This window comes from Vicugna pacos, chromosome 1 (assembly GCF_048564905.1).
Source record: "Vicugna pacos chromosome 1, VicPac4, whole genome shotgun sequence".
Taxonomy (NCBI): domain Eukaryota; kingdom Metazoa; phylum Chordata; class Mammalia; order Artiodactyla; family Camelidae; genus Vicugna; species Vicugna pacos.
Genome location: NC_132987.1, coordinates 2350550 through 2368411, shown reverse-complemented (window position 1 = coordinate 2368411; position 17862 = coordinate 2350550). Strand labels below are relative to the sequence as shown.

Sequence of the window (17862 nt, the reverse complement as noted above, 5' to 3'; positions counted from 1 at the left end):
AACTCAGCAACTGTTTTGGGCCAGGAGGCAACAACTCCAGGAAAGAAAGGCCAACGAGTTCACTGAGGGTGGCACAAAGAAAATGCAAAAGAATCTCAGCTCTGATGGTGACATGGGGCAGCTGACCCAACACCAACAACTTGTCGTTACAGGAGGAAGTTTAACCCCTATTTGTTCAAAACCGGCTGGCCTTTTCTCGCAGCTGAAAGCATTCGTAGCTGGTACAGAGATGCAGCGTGGTTTACTTACTACAAAGCCTAAGGATGTAATACAGCTGATAAGTACAACAATTATGAGTCAGGAAAGACATATTAATAATATAAATAGCAATCAATAATGTAAGTAATAATCGTGAGTTAAAGTTCCGCTATACGAGAGTAATGGCAAAAATGACTGTGATAGCTAAGAATTACCCTGTTTATTACTGTAATAACTACTATAGGAGTGAATAAGAAATAGCTGAAAACAGAGTGACTGTTGGCACTGTGAATGTATATGCACAACAGAGATACAACTAAAAAATCTTTACATAAAATGTTTATGCCCCAACAAATATATGAAAGTGCTCATCTTGGTATTCACCAGGACCATGCAGATTAAAATCCCACTGGGCTGTGACTACACACTGCATGAATGGAAGATAAAAAAGACAGACACTATCAAATGTTGAGGAAGATGTGGAGCACTTAGAACTCTCATACACTACTCATGGGAGTACACTCTTGTACAACCATTTTGCAAAACTGTTTGGAAATAATTACTAAAGCTAACCCTTTGCTCCATTTACGACCCAGCAATCATACTCCTAGGTATTTATCTCAAAGCAACATATCAATATGCTCACTTTAAAAATCACCCATAAGAACGTTCACAGCAGCATTATTCCTAAGAGCCCTAAACTGGAAACCCCAAATCTATCAGCAGCTGAATGGATAAATCAATTGCAGTATATCCATACAACAGAAGAGTAAACAACAATGAGAATGAATGAACTGGACTATACCCAATACCAGGAATCTCACAGATCCAAAGCTGGATGGAAGAAGCCCAACACTAGAGAGGACATACAGCAGGCTCTGTCTGTATAAAAGTCAGAGATGGACAAAAACAATCAGTGCTGCCAGAAGTCAGGACACAGGTCAAGGGGTAGTAGACAGAAGGAGGCACAAGGGGGCTCAGGGTTCTGTTGATGTTCTGTTTCTTAATCTGGGTGTTGGTTCTATAGTTGGACTCATCTGCTGAAAATTCTCAAGCTGTACATTTATGATTTGTAAAATTAAAAGTTTACCTAAAATAATTACCAGAGAATGCTTCCCAAAAGACAGACTGAAACAAAATTTCACACCAGTTAGATGATTCAAATAACAGAAAGACAAATCCTCAACCCACATGCTATCAAGAAGTAAGATATTCCCATTGAGAACAAATGTGCTACAACAAGACAGGGTGCACTGATCTCTACAGAAGAACTTCTAAGTGATTAAATTCGGCAGTGGTGAGACACCAACAGTCTCTACAAGTAAGAGGAAACCTCATTCAATGATACATTCAAACATTTGTTTAGTGCCCACCAGAACCAGACACTATTTCAGGAGCTGCAGATTCAGTGATGGGTGAGACAGACAAAAGTCTTGCCATTTAGATCTTACCTTGCTCCACTCTAAGTTCCTGAATACAGAACACCTAGAAAATTCATTTGTTTATTCTGGAAGTGTCCATCAAATGTGTAACAGAGACTGTCTCCTACTGTTTGACTTTTTGAATCAGCTTCAATTGGGAATAAGCTCACTAACCAGAGTTAACTATGAATTGGACCTGCAAGTGTATAACGGGGTGTGTGTGTGTTTGTGTAAAACGCAGACAGACTCAGTGTTTGGGTCTGTGAGTGAGTGCAAACCAGAGTGTGAGATTATCTAAGAGGCAAAAATATGATTAAGTGACGTGAAGGAAGGGAGTATGGAACAATACAGGAGGTTGGATGAGTAAGGCTGTGTGTAACTGGGGCTGAAATCTTGCAACTCACATAAATCTATTTCCATTCATGCTTCTCCACCGTTCCCCCAGATCTCATGGTGTAAAAGAAGTCAGCTGTTTCCTCTGACAGTACCGTATCCAGTCTCCTGTGGTAGATTCACAGGAGAAGTCTGGCACAGAAGCAATCTAATTCCAGCTCAAGGCTGCATCAGGGTTATTCTCTATTCAAAGGATTAAATCCTCAAAACTGGCCCCTGATCCCTCCTGGAATGTCCCTTCCTCTCCCCACTGAGAGCTGTTGAACACCATCTGTGCTAATAAGCTTCTGTGACTCAAAGCCCATCGACCTCCTAGGATGACTGTGCACTCCCCTTCTCAAAGGTCTTTAAAAATAGAAGAGATACTCTCTTCTGGGGGTATGGCTAGGGCAGAGCTGTAGCCAAGAAGATGACGGTCCTTTCACAAAGTCTTACCAAGAGTCATTTACCAGAATGTCCAGGTTTGTGATTGGAAGGGGTTGCCCACTCTTGTTGAAGTCAGTCTTCTGCACATAACATATTCCCTGTTTATTTTTTAAATTTATTTTTTATTGTAGTAGAGTTGACTTACAATATTGTGTATGACACAGTGATTCAGTGATAGATTTTTTTTAGGTTGTTTTCCATTATAGGTTATTACAAGATATTGAATATCGTTCCCTGTGTCATACAGTAAATCTTCGTTGCACATCTACTTTGTTTATTTTTTATTTATTTTTAATTGAAGTAAAGTCAGTTTCCAATGTTGTGTCAATCTCTGATGTACATCATAATGCTTCAATCATCCATATACATACATATATTCCTTTTCATAATTTTCCCATTTTAAATAATGTCATTCCTTCTACCTGACAGACCCATCACCTAAGATCCAGCTCATGTAGCATCTTCTTTATAAAACTTTCCCTGGCTCCTCTTCCCAGTCTAGAGTTGAATATACTTTCCTCTGACTCCTCTAAGCTTTTAAAGAGTATTTTGGTTCACACATTTTTCTGTCCCTTGAGGAATATGAGTTTTATGAAGACAGGGCCACAACTGTCCATCCTCACATCCAGTGGCAAGGAGGGTCGGGGCACATGGCTGGTATTCATTAGCCATTCGTTGAGTGAATGTCAGTGAGCAGATGATGTTTATAAAATGGAACACTTGGAAAATAACTTTCCACAAAACATAACTAGAAGGTGGCTTAACAAATGGAATAGAAATTAAGCCATCTATCTCATCCTCAAAAAAACTCTCCTGTTCAGATTTCTTGTGAAAACACATACCTTGTTTGATGGACTTGGGGCATTTCTTTATTATTCATTCACTCATTCATTCTTTGAAGTACAGTCAGTTTACAATGTTGTGTCAACATACATACACTCATTTTCATATTTAGTGTATTTCTTTCAAAGATTTTTATAGGAAAGATAAGCAGAAACCTGAATGTTTTTAGAAGAACTCCTGGGAATTTTCCCTGTAGCTGATCAGAGAGAGAAAGAAGAAAAAGAAGGGACACTTGGGGTTAAATTGAAGACTTAAAATTAACTTACAGAATCCACGTACACTGATATCATTAGTATCATTCTTTGGATGATAAGGACAGCTGAAAAATAAAAGATCATTTTGTTTGGATCCAAGACTTGTTATGGTTGGTATCTTGCTTTAGTCAACAAATCGGTCCACTGTTAAGCATGTGTTTTTAAAACAGAACAGCTTAACTTCCAAGTTTCACTGAGCCACAGGAAAGCTGTCCCTGACATCTGGGAGCTGTCCTGGTGAGCTGACTTGGCGCTATCAGCTTGACCTTGGTGCTGCTAGGAGCTGGCCTGGCACATACAGCTAAGTTTTAGTGTCCCAGGGAACAAAAACTTTCCCAGAGCCACGTACACAAGGTCGCTGTGCTCCTGTACCAGACCGAGACAAAAACATAAACCCTGTGCAAGCCATAACAATGACCACACATCTCCCATCCTGGTTAAAAGGAGCGACTATAGCTTCTTCTGTACCGTTTATAGCTTTAGACTTGGTCTGTTCTTTCCCAGATCAGACCTTTTGGGTTCTCAATCATAGGACTGTCCTGGCTTCCATCCAATCCAGAGTAAAGCTGTCCTTCCTTAAATTCTCCCAAATCACCTAACAATAGCCCAAATTTGGTAAACTTCCCCAAACTCTCTTACTAAGATGCCTCAGAGTTCCCCAAGGAGGGTGTTCTCCCTTGTGCCAATAAGCAATAAATCCAAGGGAGGTGTCTTCCTGGTGGCTGGCAGGTATTATCCCTGGCATTTATTTGTTCACTAACATACAAGCTGACTTCTCCAGAATGCCAGAGTGTACGCTAAGGTATTAAATTCCCTTGATTAAATTGTACAATTCTAGCATATTATTATCATAATTTGTTGTCATTCTCTCCCATCTCAGTTAATTAAAATACTTTAGAAACCCCAGATGAGATGATGATGATGGAATAAATGATTTTAAGGAATTAAAAAAAGAGAGTTGGAGTTTCCAGGTCCTACTTCCTTATTTAAGAGTGGGAAATGATCTCAGACAATGTAGAGCTCTGTGGAGTGGAGATCACATTTACTCCATAGAAGCATGGATTTTCCTAAGATCCTCAACTCTTCACCATAATTTCTACCAGTTTTCTGTGCACAAAGATTTCTCCATGGAGCTGTCACAATATTTTTCTTCCCACTAAGAATACCAGAGTGCTTTCTCTTCCCAAGTTCTTTTTGTGTTGTATAATGTGACAGGCTATTAAATCAATTTCTGTCTCTTTAAATAAAGCACAGCATCCAGTACAGTGATCGTTCAGAATTAAAGAGGACAACCTAAAGATGTCTGGATTCAGTCTTCAGTTCTAAGACACACACATAACCCACACCTATCTCGTCCAAGCTCCTACTCTTGCAAACACACACACACACACACACACACACACACACACACAGTATATTAATTAAAAACATGTTAATAATTAGTTAGGTTTTCATTATATTAGTATTTGTATTATGTAGTCATATTATAATACTAATATAAAGATAATTTTGGAAGGAGAAGGACAGAAGTGTGATTAGAACCACTTAAGTGAGCTCAAGTAACACCAAACAAAAGACATTCTCTGATGAGGGCAGGAGGGCTGACAAAGCTCTGGGGAGTTTCTTTTTAAGAATTTCCTCCTTCACATCTCAGTTTGCTGGCAGGAACATATTGGTATCATTGTTCCAGATAGGGAATTGGGTAATTTTGAAAGCTTAATATGTGTGTATATCCTTTGATCCAACACCTCCTCTAAGGAAACAGTCCTAAGTGTTAACAGGATTATATTACATTGATGGCTGGCAGTTGATTCTAAGCGCCAGGTACTGCTGTGTGTTAAATCCTCCAAACAACCTCACAACGTGGGTACTTTTATTGTCATTACACAGATGAGAAAACGGGGGTAACCCACTTGTGTAAGATCTCAGAGCTGGTAAGTAAGAGAGCTGGGATTTGAGGACAGATCACCTGTGACCTGCGTCACCTGAAGCAGCCTGTCTCTCACCACTAGAAGCCTGGGCACGGGGAACTGTCACACAGCCTGCCCTTCCCCCAGCACTGCCATGAGTCACCCAGCTGCTCAGGACCCTGGAATCGGTCTCCATCCCACTCCTTTCCTCATATGCTACATCCAGTCCACCTGCAAATTTTACAGTCTATTTTTAAATACACCTCATTTCCAACCACTTCTCATCTTCTCCATGGTTACCTCTCCCTTGGACAGACGCTGGAGCTCCTCAGTCGCCTTGGTACCTGCTCATGTCTCTGTGCACGGTCTGCTCAGCAAACAGTGTACAGCTCTGTAGTAGGGCACCTGCCTAGCATACCCAAGGTCCTGAGTTCAATCCCCAGTATCTCCAGTAAAATAAATACATAAATAAATTACCAAATTACCTCCCCTCCCCCACAGAAAAAATGCAAATCACTTCCCTGCTCCAAGACTTCCGTTCCTCACCACCCCATCAACGCCACCCCATCACATTGGGATAAGATCCAGAAACTCCCAGGATCCTACTGTGGCCTCCAAGTCCTTAAACACTCTGGCCCCAGCTGCCCCCAACATCACTTCCCCTCTCTCCTGCTTCCCAACCCTGCTATTCCCTACCCGTCCTGCCTCTGCTCGTCCTTAAATAGGCCGAGCACATCTGTGTCACTCTGCCCGGCCTGTGCTCACCCTTCGGTCAGACACTTCTTCCCTACAACCAGAGGGCCCACTCCCATCTTCACTGGCTCAGGTTCCTGTGCAAGCATTGCTTCCTCAGAGAAGCCTGCCCCCCAGCACTCTCCACCATCCCCAGCTTCATTTTCCATCACAGCACTCATCTGACGAGATTATACATTTATTTATTCTCTATGCTCTTCACCAGCACGGAAGCTGGGGCCATGCATTATTCCCTACTGTATTCCCAGCCCACGGGACAGTGCCCAGCATACAGTAGGAGCTCAATAAGTGTTTGCTGAATGAATCAAAAAATGAACCACTTACACACACACCACTAGTGGGCAGGTGAGTGAATCATGGCTCATCTACAGAATAAACTGGTCTCATGCCAGTAAAGCATTGTGAAAACTATTTATTAGCACTAGAAAATGTGGTTGGGCAAATTTCAAGGTAGTAGGCAGGGAGGAGACAAGAGGACCAAGTAGCAAAGAAATGCGGACGACTGTGTTCAGGTTCAAGTGGCTCCCACAGCCACGGGTGCTCCGGTTTCTAAGAAGGCGGGGCCTGGGACAACGAACACCCATGGGAGAGGACCACAGTTGCAACCAAAGGAGCCAAAATGTGAAGCCAGGGGATTTTAGAGACCAGGTTCCACAAGTATCGACTGTGTGGTCTGGGAGATGTTACTGTGACATCCCTGAACCTCAGTTCTCTCACTGGCAAACTGGCAATAAAAGAATAGCACTGACTTTAGTAGGCTGCGGTGAGGAATCAATGGAAAAGACTATGGAAAGGCCACGCAGACACGAGTTTCTCTTATTTCCTCCTCTTCTTTGTCATATCAGTGATGGTCTCATATACGTGCATTATTCTTAAAAGTGGTGTCTAAGACCAGGAGGGAGACTTCAGCTTCTATTTTCTGCCTGCTGTGCTGCGGGAGGCCATGCCTTTCCCACAGTCTACATTCACAGCCAACAAACAGTCTTTCCTCTGACAAGTTCTAGTTCACATCTTTCAAGCCTCTAAGGCAGCACACTGAATGGGACTCGGGACTGTCCATACGCCTACGTTCCTCCTATGCATCCCTTCAAGGTGATCATGGGATCCTGTGACAAGATGGGCTCCTGAGGGAACGAATGCTCCCAGGTATTGTCCATGGTGTAGCTGGACAGAACACAGCCGACACTCCTCCTGTTAAGAGATAGCTCCAAGTTCTTGCCCTGAGACCACCAGCGTGGAAGGCCACATGCAAATGCTCCGGTCGGAAGTCCCGGCCTAACATGAGAGGGAAGGGTCTTCGACGACCTGCCTGCCCCCAGCCTTGAACCCGGCCAGCCCTCAAGGCTCCCCAGAGGCCTGGACACTGTGGGTCAGGAATAAGCCCTCCTCACTATGCCCATCTGAGGTCACAGGATCTGTGAGTTTAATAAAATGGTTTGTCTTAAGCTGTTAATTTTAGTGTGATTGTTATGTGGCAGTAATACGTGGAACAATCTGGAAAGCAAATCTTCAACAGGAGCAGGCTTACACAGGTTCCCCCACCACAAAGTCCAGTTCCTCAGAAGTTGTTCTGAAAAGGCTGGAATTCAAAGCGGATGTTAAAAAGGTACCACATTTTCTTTCTTCAATACACAACTCCCAAACTGTAATCTTTTAAGGAGAAGGACAGGTCTTCACACTCAAGAAGAAAATTCTCTGATAGAGGAAGCTCTTGAAATACCAAGTATTTGAAGAAAGACTAGCCAAGATAGGGGCTTGAACATTTCTGAGCCTGAATCAAGATAAAATATTTAATTAGCCTATAAACTGACCCGAAGAACGTCTGGAGCTTCCAGAAAGGAAGAATTTTCCTGTCACTTCTCTTCCAAGACTGCCAAGCAGTGGGGGTGATGCTGGCACAGAGGCAGAGATGGAAAGGCGGGGTTATCAGCATGGCCTCTCTGATCTCTGTCCACAGATAAGCAAACACAGGCAAGAGAACGACGTTGCTCCAAGTCTATTCACCTTCTTCAAAATGCGGGGAGGGCAGTAAGAGGAAAGGCCTGGATAATTCCCTACCAGAAGAGGCACAACGGAGCATTCAAAGTGGTTAGTCAGAGGCGTGGCAGAAACTTAGAGATGGGTTACATTTTTTTTTTTACTGAAGTTCTCTTATTGTACACAGACAAATGAGACCAAAAGCTCATTGCTGGCATTAAACACATCTCACGTGGGTATTACCTGATAATACCATCTACATGCTGAGTGCTTGGTAATATGCTAACCATGCTAGTTTTGCACAATTATCTCCTTTAAACACAATAACATTTAATATCTACTAAGCACTCACTATGCCCCAGGTACCCTGCTAAGCAATTCTTAGGCCTCAATTTCATTTCATCCTTATAATAAACCCAAGGAGCAGGTTTTACTGTTATGTCCATTTACAGATGGTGAGAACACAGGCCCTGAGAAACTGAGGCATCTGTATGACCCAAGGGGTCCGAGTCCCAAGCCTGCAGCCTCAGCCTCTTCACTGTCCTGCCAGTCAAGCATCTAATCACCACAACAACCGTTCAGACGTAGGGGTGGTAGGAGAGGCTCAGAGATGTCAGATGGCTTTCCGAGATCCCACCTTTAACAAGTGGGGCACCTCAAGACTGTCCCAGGCACTCTGCCTGTGCTGAATCCTTTAACCGCATTATCATCCCCATAGGGTAGAGACCCATTTTATAGATGAGGAAACTGAGGCACAGAAAGGTCTGGGTAACTTGCCTATTAGCACAGCTAATAACGACTAAGGTAGGACTTCAGCCCAGGCAATCGGGCCCTGCAGCCTGAGCTCTGAACCACCTTGCTGTGCACCAGAGAATCATCGGAAAGTCAGGCTGAACCCCCATAAATCAGGATTGAGAAGGAGGTTCCAAATCCTCCCCAAGACAAACTTAATTTCTGATATAAATACATGCAAACAGTTTTAAGTGAATCCTTGCATTTTCTGAGGAGAGGAAAACACGTCCATTTTACAGACTCGTGGCACTGGGTAGTCCACCTCCATGGGCACAGGAGGCAGGAAAAGCTGAGGTCAGAGCCTAACATCACTTTTTTTTTTTAATTCCATTTAAACTTTTTTTCCCCTTAATTTTTTATTGAAGTGTAGTTGATTTGCAATGTTAGTTTCAGGGTCACAGCAAAGTGATTCCATTATACATACACAAACATATGTTTCTTTTCAGATTCTTCTCCATTACATGTTATTACCTACTGCGTGTGCCACAGTAGGTCCTTGCTGTTTATCCATTTTGTATCCAGTGCTGTGATAACACCACTTCTCACTAGTCTTGTGACCTTGGACATGTACTTTTCCTAGGTGAGTGCTAGTTTCCTCACCTGCAAAATGGGTGACTACAGTCCTCCCCCCCAACAGTGTCGTGAGACTCCTGCGGACATGCATGTGAACACCCAGCACAGGGTACATAGCAGGCGCTCAGAGAAGGTTCTCATTTATTCTCGGAGGGTCAGAGAAGCAGTCTGGAGTCAGACACTCAGGGTTCAGTCTGTCATCGCTCCCCCACTTAACTCCTTACGCGACCCTTGAACAAACTGCTTAATTCTTCCGTGCCTCTCTATAAAATATCTGTGGAGGCCAATCTGCAGGGCTGTCCTGACAATTGCAAATGGTGACACATGTAAGTGATGTGCAGACTGCCTGATACATGGTATAGCTCCTCTTCATATATATTTGAAGTGGCATGATTGATAAACCCCCATTACACTTAATAAATAAGATAACGTGGACTAAAATTACAAAGGAAAGAAAATTTTAAGAGGATGACTGTCAATAGTGACTCTAGATGAACACTGAAAACAACGACCCAGGAAAAGTGTTGAAAATATCTCATCTGAAACTCGGCAGGTGGTCCTAGCTGGAGGCAGAGGGCTATGTCACAGGTGCCTCTTCAAGTTCTTTCCTGACCCGTATTCCATCTTCCTAACACTCAACACGGGCATGAGGTCCATCACAAAACCCCGTGCTGACCGGCGCTGAGTCTGAATGTCCAGTGTGTGTCCTGCCTCTTCTTCAAGATAAGGAGGCAGTGAAGCCCAAGTGACGGTGCTTCTTCTTGGCAGGAGGTTAGATGTCCTTCCAGCTTATAAATCACCTTCCAGCTCCCACGAGAATCAGCAGCCAACCCAAAATTTCAGTTCAGATTGGTTTTTGTTTTCCTTGGCAGCCCCAAATTTCCCATCTTGTGCAATTCTGCTCTCAGACATTGTAACGTGGACAAAGGGGAGACTTCAGTGATAAGAGAGCTACCGAGTCACACAGACCACAACCCAGTAATCTTGTTCTCCCTCAGTCAAGCACATCATTCACGGAGTGAGCACCACGGCCCCACGGTCTCCAGTTACAGGGATGTGACCTCCAGCAGCAGGAAGGGAATATTTTCTGGTTCTAATATTTCATTTTGTATTCTATTCAGTGCTCAGGGTGAGATCTTTAATATCACCAAAATTAACTTTTTTTTTTTTTAAGAAAAGAAATTATCCTTATTAAGGACGTGTTAAGGGGGAGGTAGAAAGCAACATCAAAGTTTTCCCAGACGGGAGTTTGATGTGGAAACTTTGTGAACAACTGAAGAAAACTGTTGTTTTTTATCATCTGTCATGCTAGGTGTTAGCCTCTGGAACACAGCAAGTCAGCGTGTGAACAGAGAATCTTTTGAGAAAGAAGCCTGTATCTGACATCCAGAGGGAATGCTATAACTGACTTTTCATTTTTCAGTTCTTGCCTGTGTCCACAACTAAGAAGTTAACGACATTTCAAAGACCCAGCCCAGGATGTACAGGATTGCGGTGGAAACTCAAATACATCCAGGGGCCATTTGAATCACCCCAGGGAGTGAAGGAGGCTGACTAGGAATAAGCACACGGGCTTTGTCAACCAGTACAAAACTTATTTAAACACCATGAAGGTCAAACTATGTCTGGAGATTAGATACAAGCCTTTAGCTTCAAATTCGCAGCCTCTGGTAAAATAGAGATAACACAGACCTTAGAATCAACCTGATTCCGGCTCTACTATTTACTAGTTGCATGACCAGGCGATTTATTAATTCTGCCCCAGCCTCAGTTCCCTTACTGGGTTAATAAAGTTTACACTGCAGGGTACTTGTGAGATTAGAAAGAAAATATGTAAAATGACTAATACAAAGCTGGTACCAATAATTATGGACAGATACTTTATTTTGTTATCACCTAAATGTTCCTCTTGGATGACCATCTGCATAACATTCTAGCACTTTGGAGCCATGAAAAACTGAGTATCTCAGGTACGGGTGAAACTGCTCTTCTGGGCTCCATCCTCCTGGCTCCATACACAAACTAGTATCACCCTACTACAGTCCTTACCATTAAAGACACCTGTTCCAAGAACTCCTCCTCCAGCCAAGAAGGAACTGCTGAAAAACGTTCAGAGCCCACTGATTTGGGAGTGGGCAAGCCCACCCCGTCCCAGACCCGCAGTTCTCCTCTGTGCTGCCAATTAGGATGCCAGGCATATAGCGCCTGGAGAGGGGGTGGGGAGAGAAGATGGGAAGTAATGGATGATGGAGGGGTGACGGACACTTGGTTCCACCCCATCTAAACGTGGTCTTGGAACCCCTGAACTGGCCTGTTATTGAGTCCAGACTCGTTCTGCTTACTACACAACAGGCCAATAAATCGGGAGATGAGGTGTTGGGGCAAGGAAGAGCGACTTTATTCAGAAAGCCAGCAGACTGAGAAGATGGCCGACTAATGTCTTAGAGAACCATCTTTTATTCAAGTCAGAATTCAGGCTCCTTTTATACTAAAAAGGGGAGGGGGTGTGGTTGGTTGTTGCAAACTTCTTGGTGTAGGAATCTTTGTTCTTGCAGCTGTCCACCTGGGTCAGGTCATGGTGCCCCTGTAAAACCTCCAACAAAACAATTGTTATTTTCTATTCTGCAACTTGTTATCTTTATGTAAGTGCAAAAGTGGTAATATCCTTAAAGGTCAGAGCCCAGAGAACAGGCTCTCCTGTATATTTCAGGCTAAAGGCAACTTTCTTTTACAAAAGGTGCAGAGCTAGCAAGACTAAGCCTAGAAAACAGGGCACAGGGTTAAAACGAAAGAAACAGACCTGATATGAAGTCAGATTTGTTCTTTTCTGTTACAGCCTACCCACCACACCTGCCAGAGAAGTAAAAGATTAAGTTAGTACCTGGTTTTCAGCCCTGTTTCTCAAGTTCACGTGAATGTCTGGGGCTCCAGCCTCTGTCTCTAAGATGGGGTGAGTTCTACTGGACTCCGAGGTCTCTGAGGACACAAATTATGTATTTTTCATAGTTCTCAGTACATCTAGGGTTAATTGCAACATCTGCACCACCTTTTTACAGGGCTACTATGAGAAATAAATGAAATAATGTAAGTAGATGGGCTTTGTGAATGCAAAGTGTTATACAGATATATTATTATTATAAACAATAACCTCGTATTAATGCCCACTGATAATTGACATGTTAGACATGGCCACACTAATTATTACTAACAGTTGCTATTACCAACAATACACCAAAGCACTGATTCATCATGTTTTCATATGGAATAGATGCAAGGGAATTTGTCCCCAGAATTACACAGAACTTCCTAGGGAGGAACTCAATAACTATGTATTAAAATTAAATGGAAAAATGGAATTAAAGGTGACTGAGGAACATTCTAGTCGTGGAGGGAAATCACTTGGCTTTTTCCAGTGAGGACAAGTACTCCGCCATTTATAAGATCTCTGCCAAGAGCCACCGTATCATGAGCTTACTCTGCTTCATAAAGAATATCTGCGTACCCAGGGCACAGAGCATGTGCTCCAGGAAACTGAACAGGAGTCTTCAGTTCACAAGGGCTCTTGTCTTTTGGATCCCTGAGAAGTGTTCATTTATTCCACTTGGGTGTCCTGTGTAGTTCCCGGGAGTTAGTGAACACTCGTACTCACTGCAGGGCAGGGGGAAATTGTTCCCACTCTTCGCTGGAGGATGAAGTGCGTTCACATTCAACTGCACCATTTACTGTCACCATTATATGGCCAGGAGGGTACAGGAGGTAGTTTTTAAAACGGGTATGAAGTAAACGAAGGAAGTTAAATGGTAGGTCTGAAAATCTGAGTGCAAAATGCATTTCCAAGCTATGTGTTTCCCTTCCCATCTTTCTAACAATTACAACTGTGGCCATTAAAGATTTACCAAAAGTTTGACCCAAGAAAACACTATCTCATCTTTATAGTCTAAGAGGAAACAAAAAGCATCCTCTCCATCTCCTTGATCCTCAGACACAACCCTCAAGCCCTGCTGGTCTCCAAGAGCAACAATCTGTTCTGCAGCTCAGAACAACTGATTTCCAATATTCCCAAGACACAGATTTATCCTCACTGACTCTTTTTTATTGAAGTATAGTTGATTTACAGTATATTAGTTTCAAGTGTACAGTGTAGTGATTCAGCATTTTCATAGATCATACTCTGTTTAAAATTATTACAAAATAATGGCTATATTTTCCTGTGCTGTATAATATATCCTTAACAGATAAAAAGATATGATACACACACATATACACACATACACAAAGAAATATTACTCAGCCATAAAAAAGAATGAAATTCTGCCATTTACAACAATGGGGACAGACCTAAAGAGTATTTTGCTTAGTGGAAGAAGTTAGAGAAAGAAAAATACTGTATGCTATAACTCATATGTGGAATCTGAAAAATAAAAAACAGAAGAATGTATATAGCAAAACAGCAGCAGATTTACAGATAGAACAAACGAGTGGTCCCCAGTGGGGTGCGGGGGCCAGGGTAGGGGAGGGATGAAGAGACACAAACTATTATGTATTCTTATTGATCCTTCACACCATTAACAGCACAGAAGGTCAGATTGCAGGTCCTTTTGAGTCCAACCATCAGGCTTACATTTCTAGGATGCACTTTAGAGAACAAAGATTCTGTTTCATCACTAACAGTCTACACAGCCAACTAAAGAGCAAGCAGCTCCCCTCCATCTGGGAAGCCATCTGAAGGTAGTTGCAATGTAACGATTCCAGTAGCAACCTGAGCTGTAAACTAGGGCATAACAGGGCCTTCTCCCTGCTGGAAAAAAAGAGCAGGCCAGCCTTCACAAGTAATAAAAAAGAAATGTCCAATCTCCAGATACGTCTTCCCCAAAAGAATTTGAGCTGTCAAAATAAAAGCCTGTGGTAGTAACATTTGTACCAACTCCCCTTCCTCTTCTTCCCAACCCAGTCAAATTCTCTAGCATGCCAAAGATACTCTGAAACCACACTAGCCATTTACATTTACCATTAAATGAATTAAAATTAAACAATTAAAAAGTTCAGTGTCTCAGTTACACAGTCCACTTTCACAGCTCAGGAGTCACCTGTGGTCAGTGACACCTGCCTGGGCAGCACAGGTGGAGAGCATCCCCATCACTGCAGGGATGTCTGCTGGACCAAGCTGACCTCCATAGCACCTCTTCTGCCAAACTCTAAAACCCTCTCTCAAAGATAAGCTCGCCTTGGATTTCTCGCTTACCCTGACACTACCAACAATCTCTTCATGATGCAAATCAGGTTAGCCTCTCAGGTTTTTCTTTCATCTTCACTTAGTCAATTACAAGATTCCCCACAACAGAGACACCCAGGAACTGATTCGGCCAGCACAAATCCTCTTCGGCAAGGTTCTCCCCCAGTTCTGTAATTCTGTACCCAGAAATTTCTCTGTAAACTCAGACACGTTCTAAGGGACAGATCCAGGAAAACACGCATCAGTTATGTCCCAAGGCAATGTCCGCGTCTGCCAGCCTTCACTAGACACAGACAGTCGTGGGCATGTGGTTCAAACAGACTGTCAGGTGCCTCTTAGTTCTAGCAGAGGGCCAGTCACTGAACCTGCACCAGGAAGTAGGTGTCAGCAATAAACCAATGTGCACTACTGCTGATTGAGTGCATGATTCTCCCAGTCACTGTAAGTGGTCAGAGGTCTGTGTGCTAGTCACTCGCCTTTTTGCTTTCAAGTGTGTTCCAGACCCTTCCCTGCAACCTGGCCAACTGGCTTGCATCCAGGTTTGCTCACTGATGGGCCTGGATGGGGGCCTGAGATGCCATCCCTCCTCATCACCCATTCAGGCAACGTTTTCTGCACCTCCTCTGCCTGGATGGTATATTATGCAGCTTTAAAAACTATAATTATGACTATTATAGCAATATGGAAAAAAAACATATACTACTAGGTAATAAAACCAGGAAAAAAATTTACATGCATGGTAAGTATCATGGAAGAATATGAATGCCAGAAGGAAAAGACTGAAAAGAAATATATACAAGTAACAAATAAATTATGCAAAGTGGGTATTTATATAAGATGAATTAGGTAAAGGGGAGGAACTCTTTTCCTCTAATTTTCCAAGAGTGTCTTTTTCCTAATGTAGATTTTCTAAAAATAAAAAATAAAAGACAATAAAGCCCACCAACAAAGTCAGTAAAAATATTTAAAAGAAAAAAAAATTATACATTAAGATGCTGTGACTGCTTCTATATTTCCAGGACAAGTCCTGGATAAGCCCAAAGTTAAACTGAGAGCCCAGGCTGCCCGTTTGTCCTCCAGCCCTGTGCATGTTACGGTGCCGCCTCACCTGAATTTCATCTGCTCACCAACGTCTGTCCAACCTCCCTTTCAGAGAAGTGGCTCTTATCACTTGTGTGCCAGTAAGGAAACACGCGAGCTGTGAAGTCTTCTAAGCCTTCCCTCCACTGTGGAGAGGAAGACTTTGCCCCTAGGGGAGCACCTTTCAGCTACTTGCAGACAGATGGGAGAAGCACTCAAGAGTGTCCTCAGGGATCCATACCAGGTAGGTGTCTACTCTTATTCTACTCAGCATGGCTTCAAATCCCTCAGCCAAATGCCACTGAATGTCCGGTTCCCTTAGAGATGATAATACCTGCTTCTTCTGCTGCACACGCCCCTCTTTCCCATTCCCCCATTCACCCCAGACCAGATCCTTAAAAACATTGCTTACTCACACCAGGTATCTGCAATCAAAAATAGAACAACAACAACAATCCCAAAACTTAAAACCAGTCCTCAACCAATATGTTTCAACTTTTAAATAAGCGAACAAAGCTCAGCTGCAGAATCCCACCTGTAAGACTGCCACACAAACCACCAAGGACCACAGTCACGGCCACCGTGAGTATAAGACAGCAATGGAGAGCTCAGGCCCTGGGGCCTGGGTGCCAGGGTGCAAATGTTAGATCTTCCACCTACAAAAGGAACAATCCTGGGCAAATCCTTAACCTTTCTGTATCCTCAAAAGACTGCTGTGAGGACGAAATGAGTCGTTTTACATAAATCACTTAGAACAGTGTCTGACACTTGATAATCACCCAATAAAGTTTAGCTAATAATAAGTTCTCCAAAAAATAAACACTGTATGAGATGGCCCCTGTCAGCCCCCCACCCTGCCCCAGGGGCAAACAAATTCAGGGCCAATGTCCAGATATCCACAGTACGAAAACATCACGATACAAGCAGAAATGGAATCACAATTCATATCCAGAACTTTTCACATCACCAAAATAAACCATCTGAAGCCAGGAAGTTTGAGAGCGTTTTCCAGTCAACCCTCCCGCCACGCTTCTGCCTGTCTCACCGGCCGTGCCTACCTCGAACCACTGCCCATGGGACTGCATCTTGAGGATAACGCAGGGGTCTGGTTTGGAAAGAGCGTCTCTGTCGGAAATGCCTTTACAGGCCACACGCAGCTCAACTTTGGTCAGGCAGGGGCTGTTAAAGATTCCCAGTGTGTTGGCCGCCGACTCGTAAATGTTGCTCATCTTCTTCATCCTGTTTTAACACGGCAGGAAAAAAGACATGCCAATCAGCCCAGTATCTATTCAAGGAAAAAGCCTCCCAATGGCCCTTCAGGAAATGGTTTAAAGCACAGTTTCAAATACTATTTGAATTATCTCACTTGCCACCCTAGGGGCACAGTTCCAGTGAAACAAACAACCCTCCCCCCCAAAAAAACCAAAACCAACAACAATAGCCAAAAAACCTAATCAACAGGTGTAGCACACTCGGCTAAGAACACTATTTTGATATGATTTGCATATATGTGCACAGTAGATTTTTTTTTAAGTCTGTGAAATAATATTAATGAACTAGGGCAAGAGACTGCAAACTGTAGTCTCATTCTATATTAAGCACATGGCTTGCATGAAACTTTGGTTGTTGGTTCATCAATTTAATCACATTCCAAGTGTTGAAGATTCCCCCCCAAATCCAGCTCTGCTTTTCCTTCTATGAGGTGGCACAGAGAAGGACACTGTCCTTCCTGCAGACACAGTCCAAGCTTCCCTCCCCCAAACAGTGGCCCACTTCCTCAAGGCTCGGAGAGAGACCAGAGTCTGACTTCCTGCTGCCGTGTGCAAGTTCACTCTCACCTTCCCTCCCAGCTCTGCCACCACATCGAGCATCAGAGCCCATGACCATGTGGGAGGCAGGGCACCAGGGCTCCAATTCCCTGTGCAGGTGAGCGCTGCGAGCCCCCTTCCCACCTTCACGTCATCAACTCTCAATAACACTTCGCATCGAGGAGGCGCAGGGCTACAAGG

General features: G+C 43.3%; 1 protein-coding gene across 4 annotated transcripts in view; it reads right to left on the bottom strand.

The window, feature by feature from the left end:
* Positions 1-17862, bottom strand: part of CPNE4 (copine 4) — a 390855-nt gene that overhangs the window by 257629 nt on the left and 115364 nt on the right. For all 4 annotated transcript variants that reach the window (XM_072971211.1, XM_072971204.1, XM_006205278.4 and 1 more), the window contains one exon: positions 16912-17092. In XM_072971211.1, the coding sequence (XP_072827312.1) occupies positions 16912-17091 (180 nt within the window). In that variant the 5' untranslated portion in view covers position 17092. The remainder of the gene's footprint in view (positions 1-16911; positions 17093-17862) is intronic.